The 19,690-nt window shown below is 48.4% G+C and overlaps 1 protein-coding gene across 1 annotated transcript; it reads right to left on the bottom strand.

The window, feature by feature from the left end:
* Positions 1–593: 593 nt before the first annotated feature.
* adcy9 (adenylate cyclase 9) lies at positions 594–3,511 on the bottom strand. Its single transcript, XM_056279863.1, has one exon. The coding sequence runs from the start codon at positions 2,594–2,596 to the stop codon at positions 608–610; it is 1,989 nt and encodes a 662-aa protein (XP_056135838.1). The 5' UTR covers positions 2,597–3,511; the 3' UTR covers positions 594–607.
* Positions 3,512–19,690: the final 16,179 nt, after the last annotated feature.

Here is a 19,690-nt window from a genome sequence, read left to right as displayed (position 1 = left end):
TACGAACTTGCACTTTCCAAACAGAAAAGGTGTGCTACGTGACCCTTTTGGTCTAACCCTAACCCCGGGAAAAGAAGAAACTGGGGGTTGTTATTTTTGGGTTGGTCCAGCGTTCCTCCAGCTGTCCCGTGCCGGGATCAGCTGTGAATGATTTGCTGACTTGCGAAATACGACTGCCTTCTCGTTTACTTCCAAGACTCATACCCAAATACACGTTTTGACACCGTCACTGCACGACCCACGCTAGCGGCGAGTCGCGTGGGCGCACGGTTGACTCGGAGCCGAGCGAGCTAGACAGTGAGGTGAGAGAGGGAGCAGGGATCGCGAAGAAGAAAGTGTTCCTCGAAGGTTTCACCGCAAGCAGAGAGGTTCTTCGTCATACGCTCGTAACTGTGCACAAAAAAAATTAAAAAATTAGGCTGATAGGCTGGGTAGTTTGCAAGATTAGCCCCTGATGGGTCCAATAGTTCGCGAGATTAGCTGCGGACACGCACACGCGCACGACCAAACGCATAATCCCCTCTTTAAAATGACAAAGTAAGTGGGTACAGTCAGCGATCAAGAACACAGTTACGACCTTGGACTTTGTCAGCAGCTTGCAGAGTTCTCACACAACACAATATCCACCTTGTTCACCTGCACCTCTAATTAATGCACAGGGGACTAAATCCTGAGAAAGAAACAAGTGAAGTGGTCTCTTACCCTTTAGTTTCTCCATGACATTCGGTCCGGCCCTCTCAGCCACCCTTCCGTCTTCCTTCTGGTAGCGGTCGTCCAGGAAACGAGCGGTGGCTTCCGACAGGTGAACCTTGCCCGATACCCCCAGCTGCTCCATGATGTTAGCCAGGTTGACGTCGTTGGACCACACGTCAAACTTGAAGCGCTTCATTCCCAGGATCCCACACAGGACCGTGCCGGTATGGACACCGACACGCATGTCCACCGTCTCACACGTCTCCTGGCAGAACTGCTCGATGGCCTGGATCATGCCCAGGCCCATCTCCACACAGCAGTAGGCGTGGTCCGGCCTGGGCTCTGGACACCCAGCCACACAGTAATAGCAATCCCCCAGTGTGCTAATCTTCTCACAGCACGTTAGTTCGCAGAGCCGGTCAAAACGTCCAAAAAGATCATTGAGGAGGCCCACCAAAGCGTGCGCCGATTTGTTAGCGGACATTTTGGTAAAGCCCACAATGTCCGCAAAGAGGATGCTGACGGGCTCCATGCGTTTCATGTTGAATGGCCGGAAGATGATCTGACCGCGGGGGATGGAGGTTTTCTTGGGTTTGTGATGGTGGTGAGAATGACTCTTGGGGCTGGTGGAGACTGATGATGAAGCTCCGCTACTTCCTCCTCCTCCGCCCATTGAAACAGCAGAAGCAGAGCAGGCCCCGGAGGAGTAACGTTTACCAGAGCTCTCCCCACCTCCGCCATCATCATCACTCTGCTTCATCAGCTCGTCTGCGACCCGCCGGGGCATGACAGAATGAATCATCCGCTCTTTCAGGGCCTTCTCCACCTCCAGGTCCTTGCCGTGCATGATGGCCTGGCCCACTTTCAGGAAGGTGCTGCGGGAGCGCACCTCCAACATGATGAACAGGTGGATGCCAATGACATGGGCGCACAGGTGGAGTAGGGCCTTGGCCGGGGCCAGCCAGCGGAGCATGTCTCCTTCCCAGTCAGAACCAGAACCTCCGCCATGGGTGTCAACTCCAACCAAACCTGTCCCGCTCACGGTTGCGCCATACCTCCTCTCAAGCAGCGGAAGCCACCCCAATGCCTCGAATAATACAGAGTACAACAGCCCCAGCAGCACGGAGGCGTACAGACGGAGATGGAGGACACTGTATAGCAACAACAGAACCTCCATACACAGGGAAAAGGTGCCCACCGGGGAGATGCAGGGTGCCTGGCGAGAGGCCTCTGTGTCTGGGAAGCCCTTACTTGTATTCCTACCAGCCGGCCATTCAAGGTCAGCGTAACCTGCAGTCTGTATCTGTGGAGCTATGGTTACAGCAAAGGTGACCACAATTAGGAGAAGGGAGGCTTGATTGTACAAGCGGGTGTAGGGGCGGGTAAAAGTAAAGAGAAAGAGGAGTGCTAGAAGTAGCAGAAAGGAGGCGGTGGGGGCAAGAAAGGTCACAGGGTTGCAACGGTCACTGTTGACCCCAAAATACACCCCCCAGACGACTGCTGCCACTGCCATGTATAACAGCATGTAGCGGAACCGCCGCTGGGTCTGGGGGAAGCACCTCTCTCGACAGGCATCCTCCAAGATAGAGGAGTCGAACTTGGGGTCCCAGCACTGAGCTGCGGAGCGTTCGAACAGGGGCGGCAGCTTCTTGTGGCCCCACAGGCACAGGCCCCAAGTCCGCCTTGTCCCAGACTCGCCCGAAGTGCAGCTGGAGGAAATGCTGTACTTGTGTAGATTGTAGCCAACCCCTCCACCACTGCTGGTATTCCTCGCCGGCTCCTGTTGCCGGGGGTGCGACGCACTGTTCGTAATCCGCACAGTTACGGCACCGTCCCCGCTCGAGTCGCAGCTCGCCTCCGTGCCGTGCGCGAGAAGCTGCCGGTGATGCTGGAAGGTGGCCATATTTGGCTGGAGTGACGGCAGGGGCCGATGCTGCTACTGTCACCACTCCTAACACTGATACTAATATAACTACGTCGTTTCAGGGATGACTGCCGGCACTCAGGGCTTGCGGCGCGCAGACGCTAAGTGCACACGGGCAGGTGTGTGTGTGTGTGTGTGTGCGTCTGAACATCTGGCACACATCAGTGCACCGTGACAGTCGGCGGCAGCGAGAGCAAAGCGAGTTTTATTGGCCGTAATCGCGCTGCGCGTGGCGTGCACGCAGCGCCGACGTCTGTCCTACGCAACGAGGCGCCGGGCGCGCCAAATCACGCGAAACACGCCGTTCCAGATACTCGAGTAGTTCATTCTCCGACCCCCGGCGTTACGTCAGTACTCACGTTCCAGTATAGCCGTCGCCGTCCCTTCGCAGCCCCCCCCCCTTGCCGTCCGGGGCTCGGTCTCGCGTCTCTCTACCCAAACGCGCCGGAAACACTCGCGTTACTCTCTCTCCGTCCTTGGTTCAAGCAGCCGCCCCCTCCGCTCCTACCCCCGCTCCTCCTCTCGAACGTTTAAACAACTCGAAAAGAACGTGGCGAGGCGCGCGGCGACTTTCCGACGCGATTCGACCATCCCGAGGTCAACGCTCCCGATTACTGGCAATCGCCTCGCGCCTCGGGCTTCTCGACGGCCAGTCAGCAAACTACTCTAGATCACGAAGCAATAAAAAGTCCGCAAGGGTTTCGCGTTGGCCTCCGAGTCCCAAGGTGGCATCGTGCGCGGCTGGGCAAGCGCGCACGAACCCGTCAAAACAGTCGCTTTTTCGGCGCGCGAAAGGAGCACAATTCCACGCCGGCTCGCGGGCGGCTCGCGGGAGTTAAAATAGGCTGCCTTATCTCCTCCTCACAGCAGGCGCTTCAGAAGATCCATTTTGGAGTTCCCTTTGCCCCCCCCACCACCCACCACCCACCACCACCCCACCCTCGTTGAAAAAAAAAAACGCCCCCCAAACAACACCACCACCCCCCCAAACCCCTTCTCGCATCGCGTTGCTCAGTGTTGCAAGAAAACGGCGTATTTTTCCTTCCTCCCTCCTCCTCCTCCTCCTCCTACCCCCCCGTCTCTCATCCCATACCCGCCCGCCTCTTCGTTATTCCGAAAGGGGGGGAGGAGACGAGGGCGACGGTTAGATCCCAGGCGACCCGAGTTTCTTGCGAGAGGAGTCGCCGCGTCGTCCCGTCCGCGACGCCCGAACGCACGGCGGAGACGTGCTGCGGGTCGCTGCAACAGGCGGGCCTGTTCCCACGGATCCAGCCCCGTCCTTTCCTGAACTCCCTCTCCGGATCTCCACCGTTTATTTCCTTTCCAAAAAGCAAAAGGAGGGAGGGAGGGAGGCGGAGGCGGAGGGGAGTAGGGGGAGGGGGGTGTCGAGGAATGAGGGTGTATTTGTTTTATTTCTTGTTCTTTGGTGTTGTTGTTGTTGTTGGTCAAATTGAAAGAGAAGTGCCGCAAAACACTGAGAGCGTCGGGGTCTTTTTTTGGGGGAGGCGGTCAATATATCTCAGGCTCGCGCTCTCGCTGGGAGCGTCACTACAAACTTGTTGCGCGCGCGACACGCGAGGCTACGAGGAACAGCCCCGAAGTCTATAAATAGTGATGATCAAATGGGCGCAAAACTCCCGCAGCCGCAGCTCGGGACGGGTCGGGACGGGACGGGACGGGACGGTTAGTTGGGGGTGGGGGGGGGCGTCTTGTGTTTCCCCTCCGTCGCCTTTACGTTTTCCCGGTGCCGCCGTAGAATAAACAACACGGGCCGCGGACCGCCGGTAAGAAAAACCCAACTCACTGTTCCGAAGCCAAGGCGACAAGACGCGTGAGAAACGTCAGCCTCCCCTCTTCTTCTTCTTCTTCTTCTACTTCTTCTACTACTACTTCTTCTTCTGCTGTTTTTTGCGCTTTCCAAAAGCTCCCAAACTTTTTTCTCTCCCCCTTTTCCCAGGCCGTGTTTCCTGCGTGAGGAGGAGGAGGAGGAGGAGGAGAGACAGTCGTGGAGTTAAAGGTTCGGAGCTGAGACTTGAATTTCCTCTTCTATAACAGTACCCTCCCGACCCCACAACAACACACAAAAAAAAACACCCCCAAAAAAAAACTCCGCAGCGACAACAAAAACAACGGATTTCTCCTCCGGCTCGGCGCGGAGGAGGTCTCACCCAACGGCGGCGTCTACTCCCCGTGAATTCCCCCGGCCCGGGCAGCGCTCCTTTTCCTCGGCGTGCATGTTGCGCCCCAAACTACCGCCGTGTTGCGTCCTCTTCCGTTCGCCGTCGGTTGCCTCCCTTTTTCCCCCCCCTCCCCTCTCTCTCCCCTCCTCTCCTCTCCCCTCCCACCCGACTCTCTCTCTCTCTCTCTCTCTCTCTCTCTCTCTCTCTCTCTCTCTCTCTCTCTCTCTCTCTCTCTCTCTCTCTCTCTCTCTCTCTCTCTCTCTCTCTCTCTCTCTCTCTCTCTCTCTCTCTCTCTCTCTCTCTCTCTCTCTCTCTCTCTCTCTCTCTCCCGTCTATCTTAAGAAGTGTAAAACGTCCGGTTTCCCGTCTAGCCAGGCGAAGGTAACGACGAGAACCACCATCTTTCCTCTCCTTCGAGCGCGTCGGAAATTCTCTCCCCCCCCCTCAGCTGTTGTCGGAGGGCGGCGGGTGGGGTGTCCGAAGTTAAGCGGGGGGAGCCCGTCCTTATATACGGGGGGGTGTTGTTCGCGGGGGCGCGCGCGTAAAAAAACAAAAAAACAACAAAAAAACCCCGCGCGGCGCCGAGGAGCGCGCATCCAAAAGCAGCGACGTCACGGGGAACGCGGGGCCGGATTCCAGTTTCTCCTTTTTTAAGAACGAGTTTTCTTTTTTTATGAGTCCCCAGATCTTTAAATTTAGACCGAAGTAAAAGTCGAATTTACTTTATGTTCAGGCTATTTTCTGACTCTTGCTTTTTACTGAAGTAGGAACAATAAGATACACATCAGGCACATAACGCATGTAAATGAGGATCAATCATCCCCCCCCCCCAAAAAAAGGAACAAGGATGACAGTCGCAAGGACGGACAATTTAATTAACACCGAAACGTCAGAGAAGTAATTGAAAGTAAACATACTGTAACCGGTTATTTTCTTACCCGGTGCGGGATTCGATACGGGGTGTGCTGCACCCCAAGGCGACGTCACTAACCGCTCGGCTAAAGGGTCAGACCCGTTAAGTAGGGGCTAACGTGTGTTATTAGTAGTTTACAGTCGTCCCCCTCCCCGGAAGCGCGCCCTCCCGCTTGTTCTTCCCGCGCTCCGAAGAGACTTCTGAGGATCCGCACACTTCCGGATGCCACCGCTGCCTCCAATGTGACCGGTTATTTTCTTGCCCGGTGCGGGATTCGATACGGGTTGTACTGCACCACAAGGCGACGTCACTAACCGCTCGGCTAAAGGGTCAGACCCGTTAGCTAGGGGCTAACGTGTCTTATTAGTAGTTTGTGGTGACCCACATATATATATATATATAACGAGAGACATTCACCTAAGAGGACGGTGTACCTTTAAGGGAAGAGGCGAGGGGTCAGATAATGCACTTCCGCTTCCGGTTCACGGTCGTTGTCGAATGTATGACATTCTAAGTTGGAGCTAGTAAACTACCTCGACTCTCCTGTCTCGTTGTTTTCTAACTCCACAAGTTTACAATACTATAGCTAATTCGGGGGGGGGGGGCAGCCTGGCCGGACCGTCACAGCCGGGGCGCGAACTCGCGTATCCCGCACCGGAGGCGACAACGTTAACCAGCCGCTTGAAGGGTCCGACCCGCTAGCCAAGCGCTAAGCGAGCCTATTCATCCGTGATCGTTACCTTGCCCCCTTCGCTACAGCCAGGACGCGAACCTGGGTTTCCTGCACCACGGGCGACAACGTTAACCAGTCGAGTAAAGGGTCCGACCCGTTAGCCAAGCGCTAAGCGAGCCTATTCATCCGTGATCATTACATTGCCCCCTTCGTCACAGCCTGGACGCGAACCCGGGTTTCCTGCACCACGGGCGACAACGTTAACCAGTCGAGTAAAGGGTCCGACCCGCTAGCCAAGCACTAAGCGAGCCTATTCATCCGTGATCGTTGCAATACTTTTTTCTGCCACCAACAGAAGTGGGAAAGCGTACTGACAATTACATAGCATCCGGATGTGGGCCACTTCAGGCAATGATGCGGCACTGGTGGTCTTCTTCTGGCCCTGACAAAATGGATGTGAGCCTGAAGTGGCCCACATGTATAATAGCAAATATGGCCCAAATATGCCAAATCAAATATGGGCCTTTTTTTGGCAAAGATGTGGTGCTCTGGGCAACATGTAATCTGGATGTGACCCTGAAGTGGCCCGTGTGGTAAATGGTGAATATGGCCCAAATGTCACAAAACAAATATGGGCCACCTTTGGCAAATACGTGGCACGTGGCATTGCTGTGGCTTGGTTCTGGCCCAGATCTGGCATACAGGAGCGGACCGCCCAAGTGCCATCATTCCACGCGGTATGTGGGCCGGATGACAGTGTCGGGTGTGGGACGGGTCCGGGCCACAGCAATCTTGCCACCTGGGGGCCCACTGAAGGAAAAGTAATGCTGGTTTATTGATCATTTACTTGCGTGTAAGTAAAGCTATAGATTAAGAAATAAGAGTGGATTCTCTTCCCATCTGCAATCAAACACAGCTGTTGTCCTAAAAATATGGAAATATTGTTTGATTGACATCAGGCCTCTGTTATTGGAAACAGCCTGGACAAACACACTGTGTGAACAAGCCAAATTTATTTCTGCAATGAAAATCTCCAAAAACGCCCAACTCTCTGCACCGGTCATTATAATAAAAGCTTTTATTTTTTTATACATCCACTCATTTACATTTTATATTCTTTATTTTATTATGTTTCCTTTGCATGTATAACGTTGTATTTATATGTGTCGCTTATTTCATATTGTATTTTAATTTTGTGCAGCACTTTGGTTCGACCGTGGCTGCTTTAAAGGTGTGATATAAATAAACCTGACTTGACTTGACTTGACCTTTGGTTTTATATTTGGTGTTGTGGCAGGACACCCGCTTGGGTTTCGGTTTGGATGTGACAACACTATGTAAGGAGACATAGTAAAACCGCCAGTTTCACATGCAGCTTGTACCGTGATATCATTCTATAAAACGTAGCATATCACCCTATCATGATATCACAATATAGCATGTGGTTTATATTCTATAAAGTGTCCTATACCATCCCTTATGATGTCATAATATGTCATGTCATTAATATCATTCTATAAATGATCCTACATCGACCTTTAATGATATCCTAATATATCATGTTGTTGATGTCATTCTATGAAATATCTTATATCATTCCTTATGCCCTGTGATGGACTGGCGGCCTGTCCAGGGTGTCTCCCCACCTGCCACCCAATGACTGCTGGGATAGGCTCCAGCATCCCGCGACCCCAATCGAGATAAGCGGCTTGGATAACGGACGGATGGATATCATCCCTTGTGATGTCATAATATGTCATGTCATTGATATCATTCTATAAAATATCCTATATCATCCTATATGATGTCATAATATATATTCCTCTATCCTCCTATATGATGTCATAATATACATTCCTATATCATCCTATATGATGTCATAGTATATATTCCTATATCATCCTATATGATGTCATAGTATATATTCCTATATCATCCTATATGATGTCATAATATATATTCCTATATCATCCTATATGATGTCATAATATATATTCATATATCATCCTATATGATGTCATAATATATATTCCTGTATCATCCTATATGATGTCATAATATATATTCCTATATCATCCTATATGACAGGTGGCACGGTGGTGCAGTGGTCAGCACAGTCGCCTCACAGCAAGAAGGTCCTGGGTTCGAGGCCTGGGGTAGTCCAGCCTTGTGGGTCGTCCCGGGTCGTCCTCTGTGTGGAGTTTGCATGGTGTCTGTGTGGGTTTCCTCCCACAGTCCAAAGACATGTATGTCAGGTGAATCGGCCATACTAAATTGTGTGTGTGTGTGTGTGTGTGTGTGTGTGTGTGTGTGTGTGTGTGTGTGTGTGTGTGTGTGTGGACGGACCCTGTGATGGTCTGGTGGCCTGTCCAGGGTGTCTCCCCACCTGCCGCCCAATGACTACTGGGATAGGCTCCAGCATCCCCGTCACCCTGAGAGCAGGATAAGCGGTATGGATATATCATGTATTTGGTATCATTCTATAAAATATCCTGTATCATCATATATGACGTCATAATATAGCATGTCATTGATATCATTCTATGAAATATCCTGTATCATTCCATATGATATCAGTCATCCTATCAGCTTTCACCCTATATGATGTCATCCCATACGCTATCAATGTAAAACAGGGCTTTGCAATAATGTTCATGCCGAGACCCACCTGTGGAGATACTCTTTGACCCGGGACCCACCAATCATTTTATGCATTAAAATAAGCAATAAATCCTCCCTACCTGTCAAAGCAAAATGATTAACAACTCTTTCTACACTGTCCATCAACGCAGTATTATTCCCCTTTCCAGTCTCCAGCCATGGCCTGCTGGTGATCACATGAAACAGGCGAGGCCTGTCAAGAATTAAATACTAAAGTACAATAAAGTACGCATTTTCTCTTCTTTCTTGTTTTATAGATAAAAATAGAAAAAGTTTATATATATATTTTTGTGATCAAACATCTGTCTTCAAACAGCATGTGGTTATTGGTGACATCTCATGACCCACTTGACCCCCTTCTCTCACCTGCTGGCCGATCACAACACATAGTTTGAGAACCACTGAAGGGCTTAAGCCCAATGAATATATATATATATATGTATATATACTATATATATATGTATATATACTATATATATAATATATATATATATATATATATCCAGCCACGAGGATCTATTAAAAGGCTAGTTTTTGCGTCAGTGTGGTGCTCTCAACATCCATGCTGTTCTATGTTTTGCTATATATGTGGTGTTGCGGCGAGACACCAGTTGTGACTTTGTTTTTTTGACATGACCACAATGTAAGGAAAGAGAGTGAAACCACATCTGAAAGGAACTTTCGGGTGTGGTTTTCACTTTCACTTGCAAATGCAGCCATCTTGTAATGTGGAGGTGCGTGCACGGAAGTTGGTTTACCCAAGTATCGCTTCACCCAGCAAGATCTAATCCTGTTTGACATGATCCTGTATGACGTCATTCAATAAAATATCCTGCATCATCTAGTGGGACTTTATAGTTAAAGGTGTCATTTATATGACATCCTATCAAATAATATTATTAACCCATATAATAATAACCATAATAATAATAACCATAATAATAATAATAATAATACTAATAAAAGGAAGAAAAAGGAAACAACTGGAACGAAAGCTCAACATTAAACAGAATAATGACGTACCAATAGCCAAAGAGATGCTAAAACAACAGCTTCAAGCAAAGACACAGAGACTGAGGAGCAAGTTCTTTTGGCAAAACAAGATCTTCAAAGAAGATGCCAAAAAATTCTATCGTGAGCTGAGCAAGAAGAAGATAGACATCAACGAACCACCTACAATCAAAGAATTCGAGGAGTTCTGGAGTAACATCTGGGAGAACAACAAAAGACACAATGAGGGGGCTACATGGATCCAGCAACAACAGGATCAATACAAACATGTACTTCACCAAGAATGGTCAGACATCAACACCACTGAGACCACTGCTGCCATCAACAAGACCAACAACTGGAAGGCACCAGGGATAGACAGAATTGCCAACTTCTGGAGCAAGAACCTGCCCAGCCTGCACGGGCTTACAGTGATATCATCAAGAATCCAAAGGAATGTCCCAAATGGCTCACATGAGGAACCATGTACCCGCTCCCAAAGACAGAGGAGACACAGAACCCAAAGAATTACAGACCCATCACCTGCCTACCAACAATGTACAAGATCATCACCTCCATCATCACAGAGAGGACCTATAGCTTCCTCAACAAAAACAACTTGTTACCAGCAGAACAGAAGGGATGTAAGAAAGGTAGCTATGGATGCAAGGACCAGCTACTCATCAATAAAGCCATATTGCAAGAGGTCAAATCGAAGAAAAAGACCTTGTCAACAGCATAGATTGACTACAGGAAGGCATTTGACAGCATGCTGCACTCCTGGATAGCGAAGAGCCTCAATATCTACAGAGTCTGCCCAACAACTGTCAAATTCATCACGGAGAGCATGAACACCTGGTAGACCACCCTGAATCTCCACCATGCAGAGGGGTCGTTAACATCGAGACTGATCAACATCAGAAGCGAAATCTTCTAAGGGGACTCACTGTCACCACTGCTCTTTTGCCTTGCACTAGCACCACTCGGCAAACTACTGAACAGCAGCAGCTATGGGTACAAATCACAGAACGGCAAACTGACCCACCTGTTCTACACTGACGACCTCAAGACGTTTAGCAAGGATGCCAATCAGCAGAAGGGTCTACTCACCATCGTCAAGACCTTCAGTGACGACATCAAGATGGAATTCCGAGTCAACACGTGTGCCAAAGCCACTTTCAAGAAAGGAAGACTTACCAAGACTGCAGACTTAGACCTTGACACTGACACTGTAATCAAAGAGCTAGACCAAGATAGCACATACAAGTACCTAGGAGTGAACTAAGGAGATGGCATACAACACTCAAGCATGAAGGAGAAGATCCGGAAAGAGTACCACAGGAGAGTGCGTATGGTACTGAAGAGTGAACTCAATGCAGCTAACAGAATTGAAGCTATCAACACCCTAGCGATACCTGTAGTGATGTACAGCTTCAGCATCATCAATTGGAAACTGAACGACATCAAGAGACTAGACACCAAGACAACAAAGATGCTGACCATGGAGAAGATGCACCACCTGAAAGCAGATGTCGACAGGCTGTACCTACCAAGAGCTTCAGGAGGATGAGGCCTACTCCAACTCGAACTGACCTTCAAGACTACCGCTATCGGGCTGGATGCATACCTGACAAAAACAGATGACCCACTCCTCCAAATAGTAAAACATCGGATCTACTCCATCAACAAAGAAGCTGCGCAATTCAAGACAGAGCTTGATGTCCCAGAAGCCCCACCAACAGAAAATGAGGCAACTACCATCTATGCCAAACGAGTGAAGCAGAAGGCAAAACACCATGGCTAGTGGCAACTGCAAAAAACCTGGGAGGACAAAGCAATGCACAGGAAGTACCCAAAAAGAATGAAAGATGCAAACGTGGACCAACAAAAGACACACCAGTGGCTGAGGAGCACCAGGCTGAAAGCAGAGACGGAGGGCCTGGTAGTCGCTGCACAAGACCCGGCCTGGCAACCAGATCCTACCACCATCGCATCAACAAAGATGGAAAAGACCCAAAAATGCAGAATCTGTGGAATGTACGAAGAAACCATCGACCACATTGACTCGGGTTGTCCGGAACTGGTAAAGACCAAGTACATATACAGACACAACAAGGCAGCAGCATACCTGCACTGGAAGATCTGCAGGAGTTACAAGATCAAGATGACTGAGGAGTGGTACCAACATCGGCCAAAAACGGTCACTGAAAACAATGATGTCACCATCCTCTGAGACACGCCCATCCACACTGACAGAGAGATAAAAGCCAACAAGCCCCACATCGTTATCAAGGACAGGAAGCAAAAGAGGTGCATGCTCATCAACATGGCAACGCCATCTGAAAAAACACCTCGGTGAAAGTCACAGAGAAGCTGACCAAGTACAAAGACCTGGAGACTGAAATCAACAGGATGTGGGGTATGAAGACCGAAACAACACCAGAGCTCACTGGAGCTCTAGGACTCATGAAGAAGGGAATGGAAGAGGTCACTAACCGTATCCCAGGCAACACCAACATCTGTGCAGTCCAGAAGATCGCCCTACTCGGAACAGCCCACATATTACGACGAGTACTGTCAATCAAGTGACATCTGCCCTATAGTGCCTCAGGTCCATAGTTTGGACCCGGCTCTACAGGATGTAAAACAGGAAACGTGAAAGAAATAATAATAATAATGTAAACAGTCCATGTTGTGCTCAAAGACACTTCAGCAGAGCAGATGGTTGCCACAAGCAAATAAAATGTCCCAAAGTTGGTATATTCTGCTGTCTCTGGTGAAAGCTGCTATCATAAGCACGTCCGTTGGAGAGTTCTGAATGTACATTTAAGGTACAATATGTACCTGGAAACCACTGTTAATCATGTTGGCATGGTATATCCTAATGACCCTGCACCCTGCCAGGCCATATCAGTGTTTCTGGACCAGGGCCACTGTGATGAGACTCCAGACTTGTTCTGTTACCTGTCCTGCACAGTAATTGGGTATCCTGCAGATTTTGGGGTCAGGCGAACAAGTATTTCTGTTACCCTTCTGACAAAAATACTGACTGCCAAACAAATTACAGCTCAGTGCCACCCAATGACACTTTATCACTCTCTCTCGCTCTCTCTCTCGCTTTCTCTCTATGTCTCTCTCTCTCTCTCTCCCTCTCTCTCCCTCTCTCTCCCTCTCGCTCTCTCTCGCTCTCTCTCTCTCTCGCTTTCTCTCTATGTCTCTCTCGCTCTCGCTCTCTCGCTTTCTCTCTGTCTCTCTATGTCTCTCTTGCTCTTGCTCTCTCGCTTTCTCTCTATGTCTCTCTTGCTCTCGCTCTCTCGCTTTCTCTCTGTCTCTCTTGCTCTCCCTCTCTCTCTCTCTCTCGCTCTCTCCCTCTCTCTCTCGCTCTCTCGCTTTCTCTCTATGTCTCTCTCGCTCTCTCGCTTTCTCTCTATGTCTCTCTTGCTCTCGCTCTCTCGCTTTCTCTCTATGTCTCTCTTGCTCTCGCTCTCTCGCTTTCTCTCTATGTCTCTCTTGCTCTCGCTCTCTCGCTTTCTCTCTATGTCTCTCTTGCTCTCGCTCTCTCGCTTTCTCTCTATGTCTCTCTTGCTCTCGCTCTCTCGCTTTCTCTCTATGTCTCTCTCGCTCTCGCTCTCTCGCTTTCTCTCTATGTCTCTCTTGCTCTCGCTTTCTCTCTATGTCTCTCGCTCTCCCTCTCTTGCTCTCTATCTCTCTGAGTCTCCCGCTTTTTCCCTGTCTCTCTTTCTATCTCTCTCCCTCTCTCTTGCTCTCTCTGTCTGTCTCTCTCTCTCTCGCTTTTCCCCTATGTCTCTCTATCTCTCTCCCTCTCTCTTACTCTCTCTTTCTATCTCTCTCCCTCTCTCTTGCTCTCTATCTCTCTCTGTCTGTCTCTCTCTCTCTCGCTTTTCCCCTATGTCTCTCTATCTCTCTCCCTCTCTTTCTATCTCTCTCCCTCTCTCTTGCTCTCTCACTCTCTCTCACTCTCTCTCTCTCGCTTAGTGTTAAGTGTTATTCAGTGTTATCTGGGCTCATGGGGATGTGTTGTGCTCAGTAAAAGACAACCAACTTGTTTTTTTTCTGGAGAATTGATGTGATTTACTTTTATTTCTAAATATTTATTTATTTGCTTGTGGTTTGAATATGATTGTATTTTTTTAAAATAAAAGTCACTTTTTAAAAATCAAATCCAAAAAAAATCTCTCTCTCGCTCTCCCTCTCCTCCCTCTCTCTCTCGCTCGCTCTCTCTCTCACACACACACACACACACACACACAATGACCCACAACATGAGCTCACACACGCAGGAAATCAATAATAGATATTTAATGAAGCATATTTGTGCACGAGCCGTCAACATGTTGTTTTACCTTCTTACTCTGCCTAAAGGCATGCATACCTCTCAGAGTGGGCGGGGCTACAGCTGTGATACTCATGTCGGAGATACAGTTCAGTACCTTAATGACACACTGACTCTTCATCCTCCGAGGTCTATACGTACCTGTCTGAACAAAACCTGTTGGTGAACTGCGTTTATTTATAGTCTCACCTCGTGGCCCCACCTGGAAAAATAGATGCTCTCACCTTAACACTGTGGGGCCCAGCAGTCGAATTAACGCCTTTCCCAGGTCTTGGTTAACTCACTGATTGGAAGCGTCTCCTGATGGCCATTTGTTGCCACTGCAGGATTTAACCATGGCGTTGCTGTCCAGCCATCCATCCATCCATTATCCAAACCGCTTATCCTGCTCTCAGGGCCACGGGGATGCTGGAGCCTATCCCAGCAGTCATTGGGCGGCAGACAGGGAGACACCCTGGACAGGCCGCCAGGCCATCACACACACACACACACACACACACACACACACACACACACACACACACACACACATTCATACCTAGGGAAAATTTAGTGCAGCCGAGTCACCTGACCTACATGTCTTTGGTCTGTGGGAGGAAACCGGAGGCCCCGGAGGAAACCCACACAGACACGTGGAGAACATGCAAACTCCACAAAGAGGATGACCCGGGACGACCCCCAAGGTTGGACAACCCCGGGGCTCGAACGGCATTGCTGTCAAAAGAATATTTTCATCCTCAGTGTTCATTTCAACCCCAGACAGCATCCGGATGTGGACCACTTCAGGCACTGATGGCCTTCTTCTGGCCCTGACAAAATGGATGTCAGCCTGAAGTGGCCCACATGTATAATAGCAAATATGGCCCAAATATCCGTCCATCCATTATCCAAACCACTTATCCGGCCTTCAGGGTCACGGGGATGCTGGAGCCTATCCCAGCAGTCAGTCGGCAGCAGGCGGGGAGACACTCCGGGCAGGCCGCCAGGCCAAATCAAATGGGGGCCTTTTCTGGCAAAGACGCGGCGCTCTGGGCAACATGTGATCTGGATGTGACCCTGAAGTGGCCCCGTGTGGTAAATGGTGAATATGGCCCAAATATCACAAAACAAATATGGCCCACCACTGGCAAATATGTGGCACATGCGGCATTGCTACGGCTCGGTTCTGGCCCAGATCTGGCAAACAGGAGCGGGCCGCCCAGGTGCCATCATTCCACGCGGCATGTGGTGCCGGATGAAAGTGTCGGGTGTGGGACGGGTCCGGGCCACAGCGATTTTTTTTTATCCGGGAACAGACCTGCCCATATAGCATGCTGCTGCTGAGGCCCACCACCCACAGCAATGACGGAGAAGACAAAAATAAATAAATAAATAAACCCACACTGCTGTTAAATGTACACGGGTAAGGTTTACGGATAGGTTGCTACAATTAAACGAGGGAGGTCTACGTTAAGAACATCACGGAACCGATTACTGCCTTGATGAGCTCTTCCTCCTTGAGACAGAACGGCGTTTTCTTTCTGAACGCTAATCTTGGATCGTCGACCGTCTGAATTACTCCAGCAACAGAGACTCGACTCCGGTTCGTCGTAAGTGTGCTTTTTTTATTGAACCCCAGCCACTTTCCAAACTTCAAATATGGTCATGGGCGGGGGACGAACAAGAGATACAACCCCTGCCGGACCGAGGCTGTGTTGGGATTAAGATGTCTGAAGGGCCCGACGCTTCCTCCCACACGCTCAGCGAATCCCTCAGGGAACCGGGGCGGATTCAGAGGAGCTGGGGAGGGAGAATATGGGATGTCCCCCTCTGCTGACGATGATTTGCAGCCCCAGCCCAGCGGTATTCCCATGGAGGGTATTCCCGTGGAGGCAGTGGATTTAGTAAGGATGATCTGAAGTGAAAGGAAGTTGTCTCAGAGAAGAGCAGGGTGTCTTTAAAGTTTTCAGCAAGACAAAGAAGTCTTACATGATTAACCCCTTGGCGTTTACAGACCATCAACCTATATAGACAAAAACTCCTGCATACAGTACCCAGATAGCACACTTGCTGTGGCCCGGACCCGGCCCCACACCCGACACGTTCCTCCGGCCCACATAACACGTGGAATGATGGCACCTGGGCGGTCCGCTCCTGTTTGCCAGATCTGGGTCAGAACCACGTGGAATGATGGCACCTGGGCGGTCCGCTCCCGTTTGCCAGATCTGGGTCAGAACCACGTGGAATGATGGCACCTGGGCGGTCCGCTCCTGTTTGCCAGATCTGGGTCAGAACCACGTGGAATGATGGCACCTGGGCGGTCCGCTCCTGTTTGCCAGATCTGGGTCAGAACCATGTGGAATGGTGGCACTTGGGCGGTCCGCTCCTGTTTGCCAGATCTGGGTCAGAACCAAGCCATAGCAGTGCCGCATGTGCCACATATTTGCCAAAGGTGGCCATATTTGTTTTGTGATATTTGGGCCATATTCACCATTTACCACACGGGCCACTTCAGGGTCACATCCAGATCACATGTTGCCCAGAGCACCGCACCTTTGCCAAAAAAGGCCCACATTTGATTTGGCATATTTGGGCCATGTTTGCTATTATACATGTGGGCCACTTCAGGCCCACATCCATTTTGTCAGGGCCAGAAGAAGGCCATCAGTGCCGCATCATTACCTGAAGTGGCCCACATCCGGATGCTGTCTGGGTAGGGAAAGCTAATTCTGGCCAGGGCCAGAGGTCAACACAAGTATTACTTTCTATAGAAACACAGGCAAACGGAAGCACGAGACCCGGGGCCCCTCGGAGATTTGCCCATGTGATGTGTCCCCTGACCCCTCATAACACCACCTCCTTTAAGGGATGTTTGGCCAGGATAGCAACACAGGCATAAAGGAACAACTACACAATGAACAAACGATAACTCTTAGTGTTTCATGCTACTTTACTTTCACAGTACCATAACAGCAACGCTAACATCACATGATTTTTCAAGCGTGTGCGTGAGGACATACGTGCACGCCACAAGCACAGAGTTGTAAAAAGAAGGTGCTAACTGGGTAACGAAGGGTAACGGGGATGTTAGCATTTTGTGACACCCCCCTCCCCATCAGATCACTTTTTTTTCGACAATCGTCTGACAACAGAAACGTGAAGATATTTCAGTGACAAAACCTGTATTGCGTTGTATGCAATGCTGAAACACAAAATAAGTGATCGCACACAAAGATGACGGTGACAGAAAGTTGGCTTTTTAACATTGTGGACGATGGGGCGAACTGATCTTCAGGCGAAGTGGAAGTACACTGGCCTGTGACATAGGCCACCAGTCAACTGAAGGGGCGAGAGATGTAAACATTGGAGCCTACTAAGTTTTTAAAACTAAAATCTTCTCAACATCTCTGAAGGTATGTCTTGACGCATGCTCAATAATCCAGATAAGAGAATCAAAGAAGGTTGAATCAGTTCATCTGGATACAACGTTTATTGACAGATATATTTCATCACTCAACTAAGTGACACCTTAAGATGTCAATTAGTTGAGTGATGAAATGTATCTGTCAATAAACGTTGTATCCAGATGAAAAATCATTTAGTTGAGTGATGAAACGTATCTGTCAATAAACATTGTATCCAGATGAAAGATGTCACTTCGTTGAGTGATGTATCTGTCAATAAACACTGTATCTAGATGAAAGATGTCACTTAGTTGAATGATGAAACGAATCTGTCAATAAACATTGTATCCAGGTGAAAGATGTCATTGAGTTGAGTGATGAAACATATCTGTCAATAAACATTGTATCCAGGTGAAAGATGTCACTTAGCTGAGTGATACAATGTATCTGTCAATAAACATTGTATCCAGGTGAAAGATGTCACTTAGCTGAGTGATACAATGTATCTGTCAATAAACATTGTATCCAGGTGAAAGATGTCACTTAGCTGAGTGATGCAATGTATCTGTCAATAAACATTGTATCCAGATGAAAGATGTCACTTAGCTGAGTGATGAAATGTATCTGTCAATAAACATTGTATCCAGATGAAAGATGTCACTTAGCTGAGTGATGAAATGTATCTGTCAATAAACATTGTATCCAGGTGAAAGATGTCACTTAGCTGAGTGATGAAATGTATCTGTCAATAAACATTGTATCCAGGTGAACAATGTCACTTAGCTGAGTGATGAAATGTATCTGTCAATAAACATTGTATCCAGATGAAAGATGTCACTTAGCTGAGTGATGAAATGTATCTGTCAATAAACATTGTATCCAGATGAAAGATGTCACTTAGCTGAGTGATGAAATGTATCTGTCAATAAACATTGTATCCAGGTGAAAGATGTCACTTAGCTGAGTGATGAAATGTATCTGTCAATAAACATTGTATCCAGATGAATGATGTCATTGAGTTGAGTGATGAAACATATCTGTCAATAAACATTGTATCCAGGTGAAAGATGTCATTGAGTTGAGTGATGAAACATATCTGTCAATAAACATTGTATCCAGGTGAAAGATGTCACTTAGCTGAGTGATGAAATGTATGTCAATAAACATTGTATCCAGATGAACGGATTCAACCTTCTTTGAGCTCTGCCAGCATAGTCAGTGGGGTTTAACAGCATACTACATCTGCACCTGTGAAATTATGAACGCAAACAAAGCCGCGTTTGTTTACACTGGAAGCTAAACAGTTCAACTTTAAAATATAAGCATAGTATAAAACTGTGTGGTTACACTGATATAACATGAGAGTATAGTTTACAACCGAGTAGGGTCGACACGTTTCCGAGTGATTCCCAGAGACAAACATGCACCCTATATTGTTATGGCACACTCTATATTAGATTAGGTGACCACGGATGGGGAGAGGACATGAATAAACCGAGTGCAAACCTGCAAAAAGACAGCAAAACAAAGTAACAGATTTTAAGCATACGTTCTCTGTTTCCTTCTACACATCACCAGAGATGAAACAGGATTTTCAATTTTTGGATGTGCATTTTTTTTTTGCGGCAGACATTCACTTGAAAATGCTTTTGTTGGAAAGTTGTCATTCATTCTTCTCCTTTTTTATTCCAACACTATCAAATCTGGGTAAAACAGTATCTGCAAATACTTTGATTCTGATGGTATTATGTATTATTTTTATCCCTCTTGAATATCAAATGGGGGGGGGGGTGTTTAACGGATGGAGCGATCAATGTAACAAATTCCAGAAGGTAAGAAATATGGCTCCGAGTTGGACGACTTACCACTTGAAGGACCCCTGCTGAAGACCCCCAGCCATTCGATGCTCCATGCAGCTA

This window comes from Lampris incognitus, chromosome 5 (assembly GCF_029633865.1).
Source record: "Lampris incognitus isolate fLamInc1 chromosome 5, fLamInc1.hap2, whole genome shotgun sequence".
NCBI classification, from domain to species: domain Eukaryota; kingdom Metazoa; phylum Chordata; class Actinopteri; order Lampriformes; family Lampridae; genus Lampris; species Lampris incognitus.
The sequence above is the reverse complement of the archived record's forward strand: the minus strand, read 5'-3'. Positions and strand labels throughout refer to the sequence as shown.

What these genes read in the sequence shown, in the direction of transcription:
- adcy9 (XM_056279863.1), bottom strand. Translation starts at nt 2,596, where the DNA reads ATGGCCACCTTCCAGCATCACCGGCAGCTTCTCGCGCACGGCACGGAG.